The 18480-nt window shown below is 58.6% G+C and overlaps 1 protein-coding gene across 4 annotated transcripts in view; it reads left to right on the top strand.

The window, feature by feature from the left end:
- hectd3 (HECT domain containing 3) overlaps positions 1-17518 on the top strand; it is a 33926-nt gene extending 16408 nt beyond the window's left edge. For 2 of the 4 annotated variants that reach the window (XM_055866037.1, XM_055866039.1), the window contains exons 10-19: positions 201-383; positions 1241-1293; positions 2414-2582; positions 13778-13981; positions 14242-14448; positions 14541-14670; positions 15185-15259; positions 15357-15438; positions 16583-16654; positions 16841-17518. In XM_055866037.1, the coding sequence (XP_055722012.1) occupies positions 201-383; positions 1241-1293; positions 2414-2582; positions 13778-13981; positions 14242-14448; positions 14541-14670; positions 15185-15259; positions 15357-15438; positions 16583-16654; positions 16841-16925 (1260 nt within the window). In that variant the 3' untranslated portion in view covers positions 16926-17518. Of the gene's footprint in view, positions 1-200; positions 384-1240; positions 1294-2413; positions 2583-13777; positions 13982-14241; positions 14449-14540; positions 14671-15184; positions 15260-15356; positions 15439-15976; positions 16179-16582; positions 16655-16840 lie in introns of those variants that run through there. The other 2 variants (XM_055866035.1, XM_055866036.1) reach the window with 1 other exon arrangement.
- Positions 17519-18480: the final 962 nt, after the last annotated feature.

The following is an 18480-nucleotide window of genomic DNA, read 5'->3' as shown; positions in this document are numbered from 1 at the left end:
TGTACCTGGAGACTTCCAGCAATTGTGCTAAGCTAACTTCAATCATCTCCAAACTACACGCAGAGACATAACATAGTATTTATGAGTTGGTCTGACTCTGGTTAAAAAGATAAACTACATAAATCTTGCGGGTGTCCCTTTTTTAAAGTTTTATTATTCCATCCAGTACATGGACCGTTGTGCTCTATGCTGCCCCCTAGAGTATCAAACCGTTCCTGCTGCTGTCGAAGCGTCGCTCGGCCCTCATCACCCAGTGTCTGAAGGACTCGGAGACCAGCAAGCCCAACTTCATGCCCCGGCTCTATATCAACCGTAGACTGGCCATGGAGCACAGAGACAACCCCTCGCTGGACCCTACTGCCAAGAACGCAGTCTTCACACAGGTAGAGGAGGGGGGGGGGGGGTGTTGGGGTGGGAGGGTGTTGGTGCGGGAGGGGGGATGTGTGTTGGGGAGGGGGGGGATGTGTGTTGGGGAGGGGGGGGGGGGTGTGTTGGGGAGGGGGGGGGGGGTGTTGGGGAGGGGGGGGGGTGTGTGTTGGGGCGGGAGGGGAGGGGGTGTTGGGGAGGGAGGGGGGGGGGTGTTGGGGAGGGGGGGGGGTGTGTGTTGGGGCGGGAGGGGAGGGGGTGTTGGGGTGGGGGGGGGATGTGTGTGTTGGGGTGGGGGGGGGATGTGTGTGTTGGGGTGGGAGGGGGGGGGGATGCGTGTGTTGGGGCGGGAGGGGAGGGGGGGATGTGTGTGTTGGGGCGGGAGGGGAGGGGGGGTGGGGTGGGGGGGATGTGTGTGTTGGGGTGGGAGGGGAGGGGGGGGGGGGGGGGTGTGTTGGGGAGGGAGGGGAGGGGGGGATGCGTGTGTTGGGGTGGGAGGGGGGGGGGGTGCGTGTGTTGGGGCAGGAGGGGAGGGGGGGATGTGTGTGTTGGGGCGGGAGGGGAGGGGGGGTGGGGTGGGGGGGATGTGTGTGTTGGGGCGGGAGGGGAGGGGGGGATGTGTGTGTTGGGGCGGGAGGGGAGGGGTGTTGGGAGGGGGGGGGGGGGTGTGTTGGGGTGGGGGGGGGGGGGGTGTGTGTTGGGGCGGGAGGGGAGGGGGGGATGTGTGTGTTGGGGCGGGAGGGGAGGGGGTGTTGGGAGGGGGGGGGGGTGTGTTGGGGTGGGGGGGGGGGGGTGTGTGTTGGGGCGGGAGGGGGGGGGGGTGTGTGTGTGTTGTAACTTTATGATTTTGGACATCTGACTTTAATCCGTGCAGGTGTACGAGGGTCTGAAGCCATCCGATAAGTTTGAGAAGATTTTGGACTACAGGTACAGTGATTTTCTCTACCCAGAATCCTTATTGACCGTCACAGGAAGCTGAATTTGTTATCTAAAAGATGGTGAAATTAATGTGTTAACAATAAGCTGTTATCATAACAGACTTCCAAGGAAAATAAACCAGTGGTCAATATGTTGTTGTTGATCAGATGGCCGGCGCGGTACGACCAGTCAATATGTTGTTGTTGTTGTTGATCAGATGGCCGGCGCGATACGACCAGTCAATATGTTGTTGTTGTTGTTGATCAGATGGCCGGCGCGGTACGACCAGTCAATATGTTGTTGTTGTTGTTGATCAGATGGCCGGCGCGGTACGACCAGTCAATATGTTGTTGTTGTTGTTGTTGATCAGATGGCCGGCGCGATACGACCAGTCAATATGTTGTTGTTGTTGTTGATCAGATGGCCGGCGCGATACGACCAGTCAATATGTTGTTGTTGTTGTTGATCAGATGGCCGGCGCGATACGACCAGTCAATATGTTGTTGTTGTTGTTGATCAGATGGCCGGCGCGATACGACCAGTCAATATGTTGTTGTTGTTGTTGATCAGATGGCCGGCGCGATACGACCAGTCAATATGTTGTTGTTGTTGTTGTTGATCAGATGGCCGGCGCGGTACGACCAGTCAATATGTTGTTGTTGTTGTTGTTGATCAGATGGCCGGCGCGGTACGACCAGTCAATATGTTGTTGTTGTTGTTGATCAGATGGCCGGCGCGGTACGACCAGTCAATATGTTGTTGTTGTTGATCAGATGGCCGGCGCGATACGACCAGTCAATATGTTGTTGTTGTTGTTGTTGATCAGATGGCCGGCGCGGTACGACCAGTCAATATGTTGTTGTTGTTGTTGTTGATCAGATGGCCGGCGCGATACGACCAGTCAATATGTTGTTGTTGTTGATCAGATGGCCGGCGCGATACGACCAGTCAATATGTTGTTGTTGTTGTTGATCAGATGGCCGGCGCGGTACGACCAGTCAATATGTTGTTGTTGTTGATCAGATGGCCGGCGCGGTACGACCAGTCAATATGTTGTTGATGTTGTTGTTGATCAGATGGCCGGCGCGATACGACCAGTCAATATGTTGTTGATGTTGTTGTTGATCAGATGGCCGGCGCGGTACGACCAGTGGTGGGAGTGTAAGTTCATAGCAGAAGGCATCATCGACCAAGGAGGTGGATTTAGAGACAGTCTGGCAGACATGTCTGAAGAGCTGTGTCCCAGTTCAGCAGAATGCCCCCTGCCTTTACCCTTCTTCAACAGGACATCTAATCAGGTAACTATCCCTAACCTCTTTTACATTTAACCAGGTAACTAAACCTAACCTCTACCTCTTTTACATCTAACCAGGTAACTATCCCTAACCTCTTTTACATCTAACCAGGTAACTAAACCTAACCTCTACCTCTTTTACTACTAACCAGGTAACTAACCCTAACCTCTACCTCTTTTACTACTAACCAGGTAACTAACCCTAACCTCTACCTCTTTTACTACTAACCAGGTAACTAACCCTAACCTCTACCTCTTTTACTACTAACCAGGTAACTAACCCTAACCTCTACCTCTTTTACTACTAACCAGGTAACTATCCCTAACCTCTTTTACATCTAACCAGGTAACTAACCCTAACCTCTACCTCTTTTACATCTAACCAGATAACTAACCCTAACCTCTACCTCTTTTACATCTAACCAGGTAACTAACCCTAACCTCTACCTCTTTTACATCTAACTAACCCTAACCTCTACCTCTTTTACATTTAACCAGGTAACTAACCCTAACCGCTACCTCTTTTACAACTAACCAGGTAACTAACCCTAACCTCTACCTCTTTTACACCTAACCAGGTAACTAAACCTAACCTCTACCTCTTTTACAACTAACCAGGGAACTAACCCTAACCTCTTTTACAACTAACCAGGTAACTAAACCTAACCTCTACCTCTTTTACATCTAACCAGGTAACTAACCCTAACCTCTACCTCTTTTACATCTAACTAACCCTAACCTCTACCTCTTTTACTACTAACCAGGGAACTAACCCTAACCTCTACCTCTTTTACATCTAACCAGATAACTAACCCTAACCTCTACCTCTTTTACATCTAACTAGGTAACTAAACCTAACCTCTACTTCTTTTACTACTAACCAGGTAACTAACCCTAACCTCTACCTCTTTTACATCTAACCAGATAACTAACCCTAACCTCTACCTCTTTTACATCTAACTAGGTAACTAAACCTAACCTCTACCTCTTTTACTACTAACCAGGTAACTAACCCTAACCTCTACCTCTTTTACTACTAACCAGGTAATGAATCCTAACTGTTCTCTCCAGCCCGGACCCATTGTTACCCATGTGGGTTCATACTGAAATAGGAGGATTGATTTTTCTTTCTTACTTTGCTATATGTTTGCTATTTGGAAGAAGTGGTGTCAGGGGGAAACCAGGGGGGGGCTAGTAGTACAACCAGGGGGGGGGGGGGCTAGTAGTACAACCAGGGGGGGGGGGGGGGGCTAGTAGTACAACCGGGGGGGGGGGCTAGTAGTACAACCAGGGGGGGGGGGGGGGCTAGTAGTACAACCGGGGGGGGGGGGGGCTAGTAGTACAACCGGGGGGGGGGCTAGTAGTACAACCGGGGGGGGGGGCTAGTAGTACAACCGGGGGGGGGGGGGGGCTAGTATTTCCACCTAGGGGGTGGCTAGTAGTACAACCAGGACCAGGGGGGGGGGGCTAGTAGTACCAGGGGGAGGGGAGGGCTAGTAGTACAACCAGGGGGGGGGGGGGGGTAGTAGTACAACCAGGGGGGGGGGAATAGTAGTACAACCAGGGGGGGGGGCTAGTAGTACAACCAGGGGGGGGGGGGGGCTAGTAGTACAGCCAGGGGGGGGCTAGTAGTACAGCCAGGGGGGGGGGGGGCTAGTAGTACCAGGGGGAGGGGAGGGCTAGTAGTACAACCGGGGGGGAGGGCTAGTAGTACAACCGGGGGGGAGGGCTAGTAGTACAACCGGGGGGGGAGGGCTAGTAGTACAACCGGGGGGGAGGGCTAGTAGTACAACCGGGGGGGGGGGGGGGGGGGGCTAGTAGTACAACCGGGGGGGGGGGGGGGGGGGGCTAGTAGTACAACCGGGGGGGGGGGGGGGGCTAGTAGTACAACCGGGGGGGGGGGGGGGGGCTAGTAGTACAACCGGGGGGGGGTGGCTAGTAGTACAACCGGGGGGGGGGGTGGCTAGTAGTACAACCGGGGGGGGAGGGCTAGTAGTACAACCGGGGGGGGGGGGTGGCTAGTAGTACAACCAGGGGGGGGGCTAGTAGTACAGCCAGGGGGGGGGGGTAGTACAACCAGGGGGGGGGCTAGTAGTACAACCAGGGGGGGGGGCTAGTAGTACAACCAGGGGGGGGGGGCCTAGTAGTACAACCGGGGGCTAGTAGTACAACCGGGGGCTAGTAGTACAACCGGGGGGGGAGGGCTAGTAGTACAACCGGGGGGGGAGGGCTAGTAGTACAACCGGGGGGGGGGGGGGGGGCTAGTAGTACAACCGGGGGGGGGGGGGGGGGGCTAGTAGTACAACCGGGGGGGGGGGGCTAGTAGTACAACCGGGGGGGGGGGGCTAGTAGTACAACCGGGGGGGGGGCTAGTAGTACAACCGGGGGGGGGGGGCGGCTAGTAGTACAACCGGGGGGGGGGCTAGTAGTACAACCGGGGGGGGGGGCTAGTAGTACAACCGGGGGGGGGGGGGCTAGTAGTACAACCGGGGGGGGGGCTAGTAGTACAACCGGGGGGGGGGGGGCTAGTAGTACAACCGGGGGGGGGGGGGGCTAGTAGTACAACCGGGGGGGGGGGGGCTAGTAGTACAACCGGGGGGGGGGCTAGTAGTACAGGGGGGGGGGGGGGGGTAGTACAACCAGGGGGGGGGGGGGGGTAGTACAACCAGGGGGGGGGGCTAGTAGTACAACCAGGGGGGGGCTAGTAGTACAGCCAGGGGGGGGGGGGCTAGTAGTACCAGGGGGAGGGGAGGGCTAGTAGTACCAGGGGGAGGGGAGGGCTAGTAGTACGAGGGGGAGAGGGCTAGTAGTACGACCGGGGGGAGAGGGCTAGTAGTACGACCGGGGGGAGAGGGCTAGTAGTACGACCGGGGGGAGAGGGCTAGTAGTACGACCGGGGGGAGAGGGCTAGTAGTACGGCCGGGGGGAGAGGGCTAGTAGTACGGCCGGGGGGAGAGGGCTAGTAGTACGGCCGGGGGGAGAGGGCTAGTAGTACGGCCGGGGGGGAGAGGGCTAGTAGTACGGCCGGGGGGGAGAGGGCTAGTAGTACGACCGGGGGGGAGAGGGCTAGTAGTACGACCGGGGGGGAGAGGGCTAGTAGTACGACCGGGGGGGAGAGGGCTAGTAGTACGACCGGGGGGGAGAGGGCTAGTAGTACGACCGGGGGGGAGAGGGCTAGTAGTACGACCGGGGGGGAGAGGGCTAGTAGTACGACCGGGGGGGGGGGGTGGCTAGTAGTACGACCGGGGGGGGAGGGCTAGTAGTACGACCGGGGGGGGGGGGGGGTGGCTAGTAGTACAACCAGGGGGGGGGCTAGTAGTACAGCCAGGGGGGGGGGGTAGTACAACCAGGGGGGGGGCTAGTAGTACAACCAGGGGGGGGGGCTAGTAGTACAACCAGGGGGGGGGGCCTAGTAGTACAACCGGGGGCTAGTAGTACAACCGGGGGGGGAGGGCTAGTAGTACAACCGGGGGGGGAGGGCTAGTAGTACAACCGGGGGGGGAGGGCTAGTAGTACAACCGGGGGGGGGGGGGGGGGGGGGCTAGTAGTACAACCGGGGGGGGGGGGCTAGTAGTACAACCGGGGGGGGGGGGGCTAGTAGTACAACCGGGGGGGGGGGGGGCTAGTAGTACAACCGGGGGGGGGGGGGCTAGTAGTACAACCGGGGGGGGGGGGGGCTAGTAGTACAACCGGGGGGGGGGCTAGTAGTACAACCGGGGGGGGGGCTAGTAGTACAACCGGGGGGGGGGGCTAGTAGTACAACCGGGGGGGGGGGGGGCTAGTAGTACAACCGGGGGGGGGGGGCTAGTAGTACAACCGGGGGGGGGGCTAGTAGTACAACCGGGGGGGGGGGGGGCTAGTAGTACAGCCAGGGGGGGGGGGGGGGTAGTACAACCAGGGGGGGGGGCTAGTAGTACAACCAGGGGGGGGCTAGTAGTACAGCCAGGGGGGGGGGGGGCTAGTAGTACCAGGGGGAGGGGAGGGCTAGTAGTACCAGGGGGAGGGGAGGGCTAGTAGTACGAGGGGGAGAGGGCTAGTAGTACGACCGGGAGGGGAGGGCTAGTAGTACGAGGGGGAGAGGGCTAGTAGTACGACCGGGGGGAGAGGGCTAGTAGTACGACCGGGGGGAGAGGGCTAGTAGTACGACCGGGGGGAGAGGGCTAGTAGTACGACCGGGGGGAGAGGGCTAGTAGTACGACCGGGGGGAGAGGGCTAGTAGTACGGCCGGGGGGAGAGGGCTAGTAGTACGGCCGGGGGGAGAGGGCTAGTAGTACGGCCGGGGGGAGAGGGCTAGTAGTACGGCCGGGGGGAGAGGGCTAGTAGTACGGCCGGGGGGAGAGGGCTAGTAGTACGACCGGGGGGGAGAGGGCTAGTAGTACGACCGGGGGGGAGAGGGCTAGTAGTACGACCGGGGGGGAGAGGGCTAGTAGTACGACCGGGGGGGAGAGGGCTAGTAGTACGACCGGGGGGGAGAGGGCTAGTAGTACGACCGGGGGGGAGAGGGCTAGTAGTACGACCGGGGGGGAGAGGGCTAGTAGTACGACCGGGGGGGAGAGGGCTAGTAGTACGACCGGGGGGGAGAGGGCTAGTAGTACGACCGGGGGGGAGAGGGCTAGTAGTACGGCCGGGGGGGAGAGGGCTAGTAGTACGGCCGGGGGGGAGAGGGCTAGTAGTACGGCCGGGGGGGAGAGGGCTAGTAGTACGGCCGGGGGGGAGAGGGCTAGTAGTACGGCCGGGGAGGGGAGGGCTAGTAGTACGACCGGGGAGGGGAGGGCTAGTAGTACGACCGGGGAGGGGAGGGCTAGTAGTACGACCGGGGAGGGGAGGGCTAGTAGTACGACCGGGGAGGGGAGGGCTAGTAGTACGACCGGGGAGGGGAGGGCTAGTAGTACGACCGGGGGGGGGAGGGCTAGTAGTACGACCGGGGGGGGGAGGGCTAGTAGTACGACCGGGGGGGGGGAGGGCTAGTAGTACGACCGGGGGGGGGGGAGGGCTAGTAGTACGACCGGGGGGGGGGGAGGGCTAGTAGTACGACCGGGGGGGGGGGGAGGGCTAGTAGTACGACCGGGGGGGGGGGAGGGCTAGTAGTACGACCGGGGGGGGGGGAGGGCTAGTAGTACGACCGGGGGGGGGGGGAGGGCTAGTAGTACGACCGGGGGGGGGGGAGGGCTAGTAGTACGACCGGGGGGGGGGGGGGGGGCTAGTAGTACGGCCGGGGGGGGGGGGGCTAGTAGTACGGCCGGGGGGGGGGGGGGCTAGTAGTACGGCCGGGGGGGGGGGGCTAGTAGTACGGCCGGGGGGGGGGGGGGGGTAGTACAACCGGGGGGGGGGGGGGGGGGGGGGCCTAGTAGTACAACCGGGGGGGGGGGGGGGGCTAGTAGTACAGCCGGGGGGGGGGGGGGGGGTAGTACAACCAGGGGGGGGCTAGTAGTACAACCAGGGGGGGGCTGGTAGGACAGCCAGGGGGGGGGGGGGGCTAGTAGTACAACCAGGGGGGGGCTGGTAGTACAGCCAGGGGGGGGGGGGGCTAGTAGTACAGCCAGGGAGGGGAGGGCTAGTAGTACAACCGGGGGGGAGGGCTAGTAGTACAACCCGGGGGGGAGGGCTAGTAGTACAACCGGGGGGGGAGGGCTAGTAGTACAACCGGGGGGGAGGGCTAGTAGTACAACCGGGGGGGGGGGGGGGCTAGTAGTACAACCGGGGGGGGGGGGGGGGGCTAGTAGTACAACCGGGGGGGGGGGGGGGCTAGTAGTACAACCGGGGGGGGGGGGGGGCTAGTAGTACAACCGGGGGGGGGGGGGGGGCTAGTAGTACAACCGGGGGGGGGTGGCTAGTAGTACAACCGGGGGGGGGGGGTGGCTAGTAGTACAACCGGGGGGGGAGGGCTAGTAGTACAACCGGGGGGGGGGGGGGTGGCTAGTAGTACAACCAGGGGGGGGGCTAGTAGTACAGCCAGGGGGGGGGGTAGTACAACCAGGGGGGGGGCTAGTAGTACAACCAGGGGGGGGGGCTAGTAGTACAACCAGGGGGGGGGGGCCTAGTAGTACAACCGGGGGCTAGTAGTACAACCGGGGGGGAGGGCTAGTAGTACAACCGGGGGGGGAGGGCTAGTAGTACAACCGGGGGGGGGGGGGGTGGCTAGTAGTACAACCAGGGGGGGGGCTAGTAGTACAGCCAGGGGGGGGGGTAGTACAACCAGGGGGGGGGCTAGTAGTACAACCAGGGGGGGGGGCTAGTAGTACAACCAGGGGGGGGGCCTAGTAGTACAACCGGGGGCTAGTAGTACAACCGGGGGGGAGGGCTAGTAGTACAACCGGGGGGGGAGGGCTAGTAGTACAACCGGGGGGGAGGGCTAGTAGTACAACCGGGGGGGGGGGGGGGGGCTAGTAGTACAACCGGGGGGGGGGGGGGGCTAGTAGTACAACCGGGGGGGGGGGGCTAGTAGTACAACCGGGGGGGGGGGGGGCTAGTAGTACAACCGGGGGGGGGGGGGGCTAGTAGTACAACCGGGGGGGGGGGCTAGTAGTACAACCGGGGGGGGGGGCTAGTAGTACAACCGGGGGGGGGGGCTAGTAGTACAACCGGGGGGGGGGGGGGGCTAGTAGTACAACCGGGGGGGGGGGGGGCTAGTAGTACAACCGGGGGGGGGGGGCTAGTAGTACAACCAGGGGGGGGCTAGTAGTACAGCCAGGGGGGGGGGGCTAGTAGTACCAGGGGGAGGGGAGGGCTAGTAGTACCAGGGGGAGGGGAGGGCTAGTAGTACGAGGGGGAGAGGGCTAGTAGTACGACCGGGAGGGGAGGGCTAGTAGTACGAGGGGGAGAGGGCTAGTAGTACGACCGGGGGGAGAGGGCTAGTAGTACGACCGGGGGGAGAGGGCTAGTAGTACGGCCGGGGGGAGAGGGCTAGTAGTACGGCCGGGGGGAGAGGGCTAGTAGTACGGCCGGGGGGAGAGGGCTAGTAGTACGGCCGGGGGGAGAGGGCTAGTAGTACGGCCGGGGGGAGAGGGCTAGTAGTACGGCCGGGGGGAGAGGGCTAGTAGTACGGCCGGGGGGAGAGGGCTAGTAGTACGGCCGGGGGGAGAGGGCTAGTAGTACGGCCGGGGGGAGAGGGCTAGTAGTACGGCCGGGGGGAGAGGGCTAGTAGTACGGCCGGGGGGAGAGGGCTAGTAGTACGACCGGGGGGGAGAGGGCTAGTAGTACGACCGGGGGGGAGAGGGCTAGTAGTACGACCGGGGGGGAGAGGGCTAGTAGTACGACCGGGGGGGGGAGGGCTAGTAGTACGACCGGGGGGGGGAGGGCTAGTAGTACGACCGGGGGGGGGAGGGCTAGTAGTACGGCCGGGGGGGGGAGGGCTAGTAGTACGCCCGGGGGGGGGAGGGCTAGTAGTACGACCGGGGAGGGGAGGGCTAGTAGTACGACCGGGGAGGGGAGGGCTAGTAGTACGACCGGGGAGGGGAGGGCTAGTAGTACGACCGGGGAGGGGAGGGCTAGTAGTACGACCGGGGAGGGGAGGGCTAGTAGTACGACCGGGGAGGGGAGGGCTAGTAGTACGACCGGGGAGGGGAGGGCTAGTAGTACGACCGGGGAGGGGAGGGCTAGTAGTACGACCGGGGAGGGGAGGGCTAGTAGTACGACCGGGGAGGGGAGGGCTAGTAGTACGACCGGGGAGGGGAGGGCTAGTAGTACGACCGGGGAGGGGAGGGCTAGTAGTACGGCCGGGGAGGGGAGGGCTAGTAGTACGGCCGGGGAGGGGAGGGCTAGTAGTACGGCCGGGGAGGGGAGGGCTAGTAGTACGGCCGGGGAGGGGAGGGCTAGTAGTACGGCCGGGGAGGGGAGGGCTAGTAGTACGGCCGGGGAGGGGAGGGCTAGTAGTACGGCCGGGGAGGGGAGGGCTAGTAGTACGGCCGGGGAGGGGAGGGCTAGTAGTACGGCCGGGGAGGGGAGGGCTAGTAGTACGGCCGGGGAGGGGAGGGCTAGTAGTACGGCCGGGGAGGGGAGGGCTAGTAGTACGGCCGGGGAGGGGAGGGCTAGTAGTACGGCCGGGGAGGGGAGGGCTAGTAGTACGGCCGGGGAGGGGAGGGCTAGTAGTACGGCCGGGGAGGGGAGGGCTAGTAGTACGGCCGGGGAGGGGAGGGCTAGTAGTACGGCCGGGGAGGGGAGGGCTAGTAGTACGGCCGGGGAGGGGAGGGCTAGTAGTACGGCCGGGGGGGGGAGGGCTAGTAGTACGGCCGGGGGGGGGAGGGCTAGTAGTACGGCCGGGGGGGGGAGGGCTAGTAGTACGGCCGGGGGGGGGAGGGCTAGTAGTACGGCCGGGGGGGGGAGGGCTAGTAGTACGGCCGGGGGGGGGAGGGCTAGTAGTACGGCCGGGGGGGGGAGGGCTAGTAGTACGGCCGGGGGGGGGAGGGCTAGTAGTACGGCCGGGGGGGGGAGGGCTAGTAGTACGGCCGGGGGGGGGAGGGCTAGTAGTACGGCCGGGGGGGGGAGGGCTAGTAGTACGGCCGGGGAGGGGAGGGCTAGTAGTACGGCCGGGGAGGGGAGGGCTAGTAGTACGACCGGGGAGGGGAGGGCTAGTAGTACGACCGGGGAGGGGAGGGCTAGTAGTACGACCGGGGAGGGGAGGGCTAGTAGTACGACCGGGGAGGGGAGGGCTAGTAGTACGACCGGGGAGGGGAGGGCTAGTAGTACGACGGGGGAGGGGAGGGCTAGTAGTACGACCGGGGAGGGGAGGGCTAGTAGTACGACCGGGGAGGGGAGGGCTAGTAGTACGACCGGGGAGGGGAGGGCTAGTAGTACGACCGGGGAGGGGAGGGCTAGTAGTACGACCGGGGAGGGGAGGGCTAGTAGTACGACCGGGGGGAGAGGGAGGGCTAGTAGTACGACCGGGGGGAGAGGGAGGGCTAGTAGTACGACCGGGGGGAGAGGGAGGGCTAGTAGTACGACCGGGGGGAGAGGGAGGGCTAGTAGTACGACCGGGGGGAGAGGGAGGGCTAGTAGTACGACCGGGGGGAGAGGGAGGGCTAGTAGTACGACCGGGGGGAGAGGGAGGGCTAGTAGTACGACCGGGGGGAGAGGGAGGGCTAGTAGTACGACCGGGGGGAGAGGGAGGGCTAGTAGTACGACCGGGGGGAGAGGGAGGGCTAGTAGTACGACCGGGGGGAGAGGGAGGGCTAGTAGTACGACCGGGGGGAGAGGGAGGGCTAGTAGTACGACCGGGGGGAGAGGGAGGGCTAGTAGTACGACCGGGGGGAGAGGGAGGGCTAGTAGTACGACCGGGGGGAGAGGGAGGGCTAGTAGTACGACCGGGGGGAGAGGGAGGGCTAGTAGTACGACCAGGGGGGGGAGAGGGCTAGTAGTACGAGGGGGAGAGGGCTAGTAGTACGAGGGGGGGGAGCTAGTAGGACAACCAGGGGGGGGAGAGGGCTAGTAGTACGACCGGGAGGGGAGGCTAGTAGTACGAGGGGGGGAGGGCTAGTAGTACGAGGGGGAGAGGGCTAGTAGTACGACCAGGGGGAGGGGAGAGGGCTAGTAGTACGAGGGAGAGGGCTAGTAGTACGACCAGGGGGAGGGGAGAGGGCTAGTAGTACGAGGGGGAGGGGAGAGGGCTAGTAGTACGACCAGGGGGAGGGGAGAGGGCTAGTAGTACAACCAGGGGGGGGGGGCTAGTAGTACAGCCAGGGGGGGGGGTAGTACAACCAGGGGGGGGGCCTAGTAGTACAACCAGGGGGGGGGGGCCTAGTAGTACAACCGGGGGCTAGTAGTACAACCGGGGGGGGGGGAGGGGGCTAGTAGTACAACCGGGGGGGGGGGGGGGGGCTAGTAGTACAGCCAGGGGGGGGGGGGGTAGTACAACCAGGGGGGGGGGGCTAGTAGTACAGCCAGGGGGGGGGGGGGTAGTACAACCAGGGGGGGGGGGGCTAGTAGTACAACCAGGGGGGGGGCTGGTAGTACAGCCAGGGGGGGGGCTAGTAGTACAGCCAGGGGGGGGGGGGGCTAGTAGTACCAGGGGGAGGGGAGGGCTAGTAGTACGAGGGGGAGAGGGCTAGTAGTACGAGGGGGAGAGGGCTAGTAGTACGAGGGGGAGAGGGCTAGTAGTACGAGGGGGAGAGGGCTAGTAGTACGACGGGGAGGGGAGGGCTAGTAGTACGACGGGGAGGGGGCTAGTAGTACGAGGGGGAGAGGGCTAGTAGTACGACCGGGAGGGAGGGCTAGTAGTACGACCGGGAGGGGAGGCTAGTAGTACAACCAGGGGGGGGAGAGGGCTAGTAGTACGAGGGGGAGAGGGCTAGTAGTACGAGGGGGAGAGGGCTAGTAGTACGAGGGGGAGAGGGCTAGTAGTACGAGGGGGAGAGGGCTAGTAGTACGAGGGGGGGGAGCTAGTAGGACAACCAGGGGGGGGGGGCTAGTAGGACAACCAGGGGGGGCTAGTAGTACGACCGGGAGGGGAGGCTAGTAGTACGAGGGGGAGAGGGCTAGTAGTACGAGGGGGAGAGGGCTAGTAGTACGACCAGGGGGAGGGGAGAGGGCTAGTAGTACGAGGGGGAGGGGAGAGGGCTAGTAGTACGAGGGGGAGAGGGCTAGTAGTACGAGGGGGAGGGGAGAGGGCTAGTAGTACGGCCAGGGGAGGGGAGAGGGCTAGTAGTACGACCAGGGGAGGGGAGAGGGCTAGTAGTACCAGGGGGAGGGGAGGGCTAGTAGTACGAGGGGGAGGGGGCTAGTAGTACGAGGGGGAGAGGGCTAGTAGTACGACCGGGAGGGGAGGCTAGTAGTACAACCAGGGGGGGGAGAGGGCTAGTAGTACGAGGGGGAGAGGGCTAGTAGTACGAGGGGGAGAGGGCTAGTAGTACGAGGGGGAGAGGGCTAGTAGTACGAGGGGGGGGGCTAGTAGGACAACCAGGGGGGGGGGCTAGTAGGACAACCAGGGGGGGGAGAGGGCTAGTAGTACGAGGGGGAGAGGGCTAGTAGTACGAGGGGGAGGGGGCTAGTAGTACGAGGGGGAGAGGGCTAGTAGTACGAGGGGGAGAGGGCTAGTAGTTCGACCAGGGGGAGGGGAGAGGGCTAGTAGTACGAGGGGGAGAGGGCTAGTAGTACAGCCAGGGGGGGGGGGGCTAGTAGTACAACCAGGGGGAGGGGAGTGCTAGTAGTACAACCAGGGGGGGGGGGGTTAGTAGTACGTGACCCACAGTTAGTTTCTGCTCCCAGGGAACAGGCGAGGCCAGAGACCACTATGTTCCCAACCCGTCCTGCAGAGAGTTGCACAAGTTTGAGTGGATCGGACAGCTGATGGGAGCCGCTCTCCGAGGAAAGGACTTCCTGGTGTTGGCTCTGCCTGGTCTGGTGTGGAAACAGTTAACAGGCGAGGCTGTCAGCTGGAGCAAAGACTTCCCTGCTGTCGACTCTGTCCTGGTGAGCGCTGTGCTGTTGTCACATCTAACATCACTGACTTGAGCGTAAAATCATACATTCATGGAAAAGACAACTGTGAAAATGGCAGAACTCAAAAGTTAGGATTCTGTCCACCAACATTTTCATCCTTGGCATACGTTTCTATTCTGTTTCTACAATCGCTAGTTGCAATATTCTGACACTGCGTTGGATAATGTGATTTCCCCGTCTGTTTTTTTTTAAAGTTAGTTTTTTCTTCTGTTCTGTTTCTCTCTCTACAGGTCAAGCTGCTAGAGGCCATGGAGGTCATGGACCAGGAGACGTTTGACTTTAAGTTTGGCGAGGAATTGGTGTACACTACCCTGCTGAGTGACGGCAGACTGGTAGAGCTGGTACCAGGCGGCAGCAACCAGGTGGTACGCTACCAAGACCGCAGGGAGTTCATTCACCTGGTACAGAAGGCACGCCTGGAGGAGAGCAGACACCAGGTGGGGAAGGGGGTTTTCAGATGGCCTTCCATGTCGGTCTGGGTTGTCTCGTGCGGAGGGAGACGCTGTAACCAGACGTGTGTCTGTTCCAGATCTGTGCTATGCAGGCGGGGCTGGTGAAGGTAGTGCCTCAGGCCGTGCTGGATCTGCTGACCTGGCAGGAGGTGGAGAAGAAAGTCTGCGGAGACCCGGAGATCACTGTGGAGGCACTCAAACGACTCAGTGAGTCATCAGACAGACCTTGATGTAGTTGAAGATGGCTGTAGTCCCAGACTGACTCGGTACCATCACATGTGGCCCCATCTTATGTCCCCTCTCTTACATTAGTTTGATAATAAGCCATAGTGTTGTCTGTCTCCATTAGGTTGATAATAAACCATAGTGTTGTCTGTCTCCATTAGTTTGATAATAAACCATAGTGTTGTCTGTCTCCATTAGGTTGATAATAAACCATAGTGTTGTCTGTCTCCATTAGTTTGATAATAAACCATAGTGTTGTCTGTCTCCATTAGGTTGATAATAAACCATAGTGTTGTCTGTCTCCATTAGGTTGATAATAAACCATAGTGTTGTCTGTCTCCATTAGTTTGATAATAAACCATAGTGTTGTCTGTCTCCATTAGGTTGATAATAAACCATAGTGTTGTCTGTCTCCATTAGTTTGATAATAAACCATAGTGTTGTCTGTCTCCATTAGGTTGATAATAAACCATAGTGTTGTCTCTCTCTCCTACAGCTCGATATGAGGACTTGGAGCAGACTGATGTCAGGGTACAGTACCTGTGGGAAGCTCTCATGAACTTCACTAACGGTCAGTTAAAACCGTCTTCTTTCTGTCTCTGTGGCTCTATCTTCTGTCCTCTATTCACTCACTAACTCTCTGCCTGTTCCCTCCTCTCCTCTTCCAGAGGACCGCAGCCGGTTCCTGAGGTTTGTGACCGGGAGGAGCCGTCTTCCGGCTCCCATCTACATCTTCCCTGACAAACAAGGGTATGTTATTAGGACGCCTTTTAGCGTAGGTTAGGAGGACACCTTTTAGCGTAAGTTAGGAGGACACCTTTTAGCGTAGGTTAGTAGGACGCCTTTTAGCGTAGGTTAGGAGGACGCCTTTTAGCGTAGGTTAGTAGGACGCCTTTTAGCGTAGCTTAGGAGGACGCCTTTTAGCGTAGGTTAGTAGGACGCCTTTTAGCGTAGCTTAGGAGGACGCCTTTTAGCGTAGCTTAGGAGGACGCCTTTTAGCGTAGCTTAGGAGGACGCCTTTTAGCGTAGCTTAGGAGGACGCCTTTTAGCGTAGCTTAGGAGGACGCCTTTTAGCGTAGCTTAGGAGGACGCCTTTTAGCGTAGGACGCCTTTTAGCGTAGGTTAGCGGGACGCCTTTTGGCGTGGCTTAGCGGGACACAATCCTATAGCAAATACCTTATAAGATAATGCTCTTATGCAGATGTTATTGCATCTGGGGGAGTAGTATATTGTATAGTAGTAGTATATATTGCACTTTTTATAACAATTTGGTTTCCCTAACCTCTAGCTCTGAGACTACAGATGCATTAACACATCTCTCCCTAACCTCTAGCTCTGAGACTACAGATGCATTAACACATCTCTCCCTAATCTCTAGCTCTGAGACTACAGATGCATTAACACACAGGTGTCAAACTCATTCCACGGAGGGCCGAGTGTCTGCGGGTTTTCGCTCCTCCCTTGTACTTGATTGATGAATTAACATCACTAATTAGTTAGGAACTCCCCACACCTGGTTGTCTAGGGCTTTATTGAAAGGAAAAACCAAAAACCTGCAGACACTAGGCCCTCCGTGGAATGAGTTTGACACCCCTGCATTAACACATCTCTCCCTAACCTCTAGCTCTGAGACTACAGATGCATTAACACATCTCTCCCTAACCTCTAGCTCTGAGACTACAGATGCATTAACACATCTCTCCCTAACCTCTAGCTCTGAGACTACAGATGCATTAACACATCTCTCCCTAACCTCTAGCTCTGAGACTACAGATGCATTAACACATCTCTCCCTAACCTCTAGCTCTGAGACTACAGATGCATTAACACATCTCTCCCTAACCTCTAGCTCTGAGACTACAGATGCATTAACACATCTCTCCCTAACCTCTAGCTCTGAGACTACAGATGCATTGCCACAGTCCTCAACCTGCTCAAGTACCCTGTATCTACCCAACTACCCCAGGTGAGTTTTAATGGCAATTCTCTCTACTGTTATCAGAATATTTAGACAGTAAGTGGTTTCTTTGGTTCCATGTAACGGAGATTGTAGATATGAAATTGCAATGGTTATACTCTTCCACGGTCTCTAGTGAAAGCTCATGAAATAATACTTAAGTCTCTAATTCCCTAACTTTGTTGTCCCCTGCAGTGCGAAAGTGTGTGAGGACAAGCTGCGCTATGCTGCCTACAACTGTGTTGCCATAGACACTGACATGAGTCCCTGGGAGGAGTGACCACGCCCATCTAGCAGTTTTATGCCACGCCCACCTGTATTTATGCAGCGTTTATAACAAGTGGGGGGGGGAAATGCCGAAAATAGTACTTGTAAACTGGGAACAACAAGTTGTGTGCATTCATGTGCTTTGAACTTACTGAGAATGCTGATTGGCTAATGTAATGAACGCCTCATTAGCATCATTATCTGAAGCTGCTGCCAAGCCCATTATCATTTATAAACTGGGTGGTTTGAGCTCTGAATGCTGATTGGCTGAAAGCTGTGGTATATCCAACCGTATACCTTGAGTATGACAAAACAGATTTTTACTGCTCTAATTATGTTGGTAACCAGTTTATAATAGCCTATAAGGCACCTCGGGGGGGGGGGGGGGGGGGGGTGTGTTGTGGTATATGGCCAATATACTTCAATTAAGGGCTGTGTCCGAGCACTCTGCGTTGCGTCGTGTCTAAGAACAGCCCTAAGCTGTGGTATATTGGCCGTATACCACACCCCCCTCGGGCCTTATTGCTTAAATATACCATATCTACAACGTTGCCAACGTATTACAGCTGTACTGTACATAATAAACTAATGTGGAAATGGAATAAACATGACTTCTGATGTTTTACTTTTCATAATATGGGGAATATTACAATGTATGAACCAGTCAAAAGTCTGTGTCTTGAACTCTGTGAAGCATTTATTTGAGCTGTGATTTCTGAGGTTGGTATCTCTAATGAACTTGTCCTCTGCAGCAGAGGTAACTCTGGGTCTTCCTTTCCTGTGGCTGGTAACTCCTAATGAACTTGTCCTCTGCAGCAGAAGTAACTCTGGGTCTTCCTTTCCTGTGGCTGGTAACTCCTAATGAACTTGTCCTCTGCAGCAGAGGTAACTCTGGGTCTTCCTTTCCTGTGGCTGGTAACTCCTAATGAACTTATCCTCTGCAGCAGAGGTAACTCTGGGTCTTCCTTTCCTGTGGCTGGTAACTCCTAATGAACTTATCCTCTGCAGCAGAGGTAACTCTGGGTCTTCCTTTCCTGTGGCTGGTAACTCCTAATGAACTTATCCTCTGCAGCAGAGGTAACTCTGGGTCTTCCTTTCCTGTGTCGGTCCTCATGAGAGCCAGTTTCATCATCGCGCTTGATGGTTGTTGCGACTGCACTTGAAGAAACGTAAAAAGTTCTTGAAAGGTCCCGGATTGACTGACCTTCATGTCTTAAAGTAATGATGGACTGTTGTTTCTCTGCTTCTTTGAGCCGTTCTTGCCATAATATGGACTTGGTCTTTTTCCAAATAGGGCTATCTTCTGTATACCACCCCTACCTTGTCACAACACAACTGATTGGCTCAAACGCATTAAGATGGAAAGAAATTACACATTAACTTTTGACAAGGCACACCTGTTAATTGAAATGCATTCCAGGTGACTACCTCTATTTGTATTTATTAAGGATCCAAAGCAGCAGCTACTCTTCCTGGGGTTTATTATGGATCCCCATTAGTTCCTGCCAAGGCAGCAGCTACTCTTCCTGGAGTTTATTATGGATCCCCATTAGTTCCTGCCAAGGCAG

The sequence above is a fragment of the Salvelinus fontinalis genome, chromosome 17, assembly GCF_029448725.1.
Source record: "Salvelinus fontinalis isolate EN_2023a chromosome 17, ASM2944872v1, whole genome shotgun sequence".
Lineage (NCBI taxonomy): Eukaryota > Metazoa > Chordata > Actinopteri > Salmoniformes > Salmonidae > Salvelinus > Salvelinus fontinalis.
The sequence above is the reverse complement of the archived record's forward strand: the minus strand, read 5'-3'. Positions and strand labels throughout refer to the sequence as shown.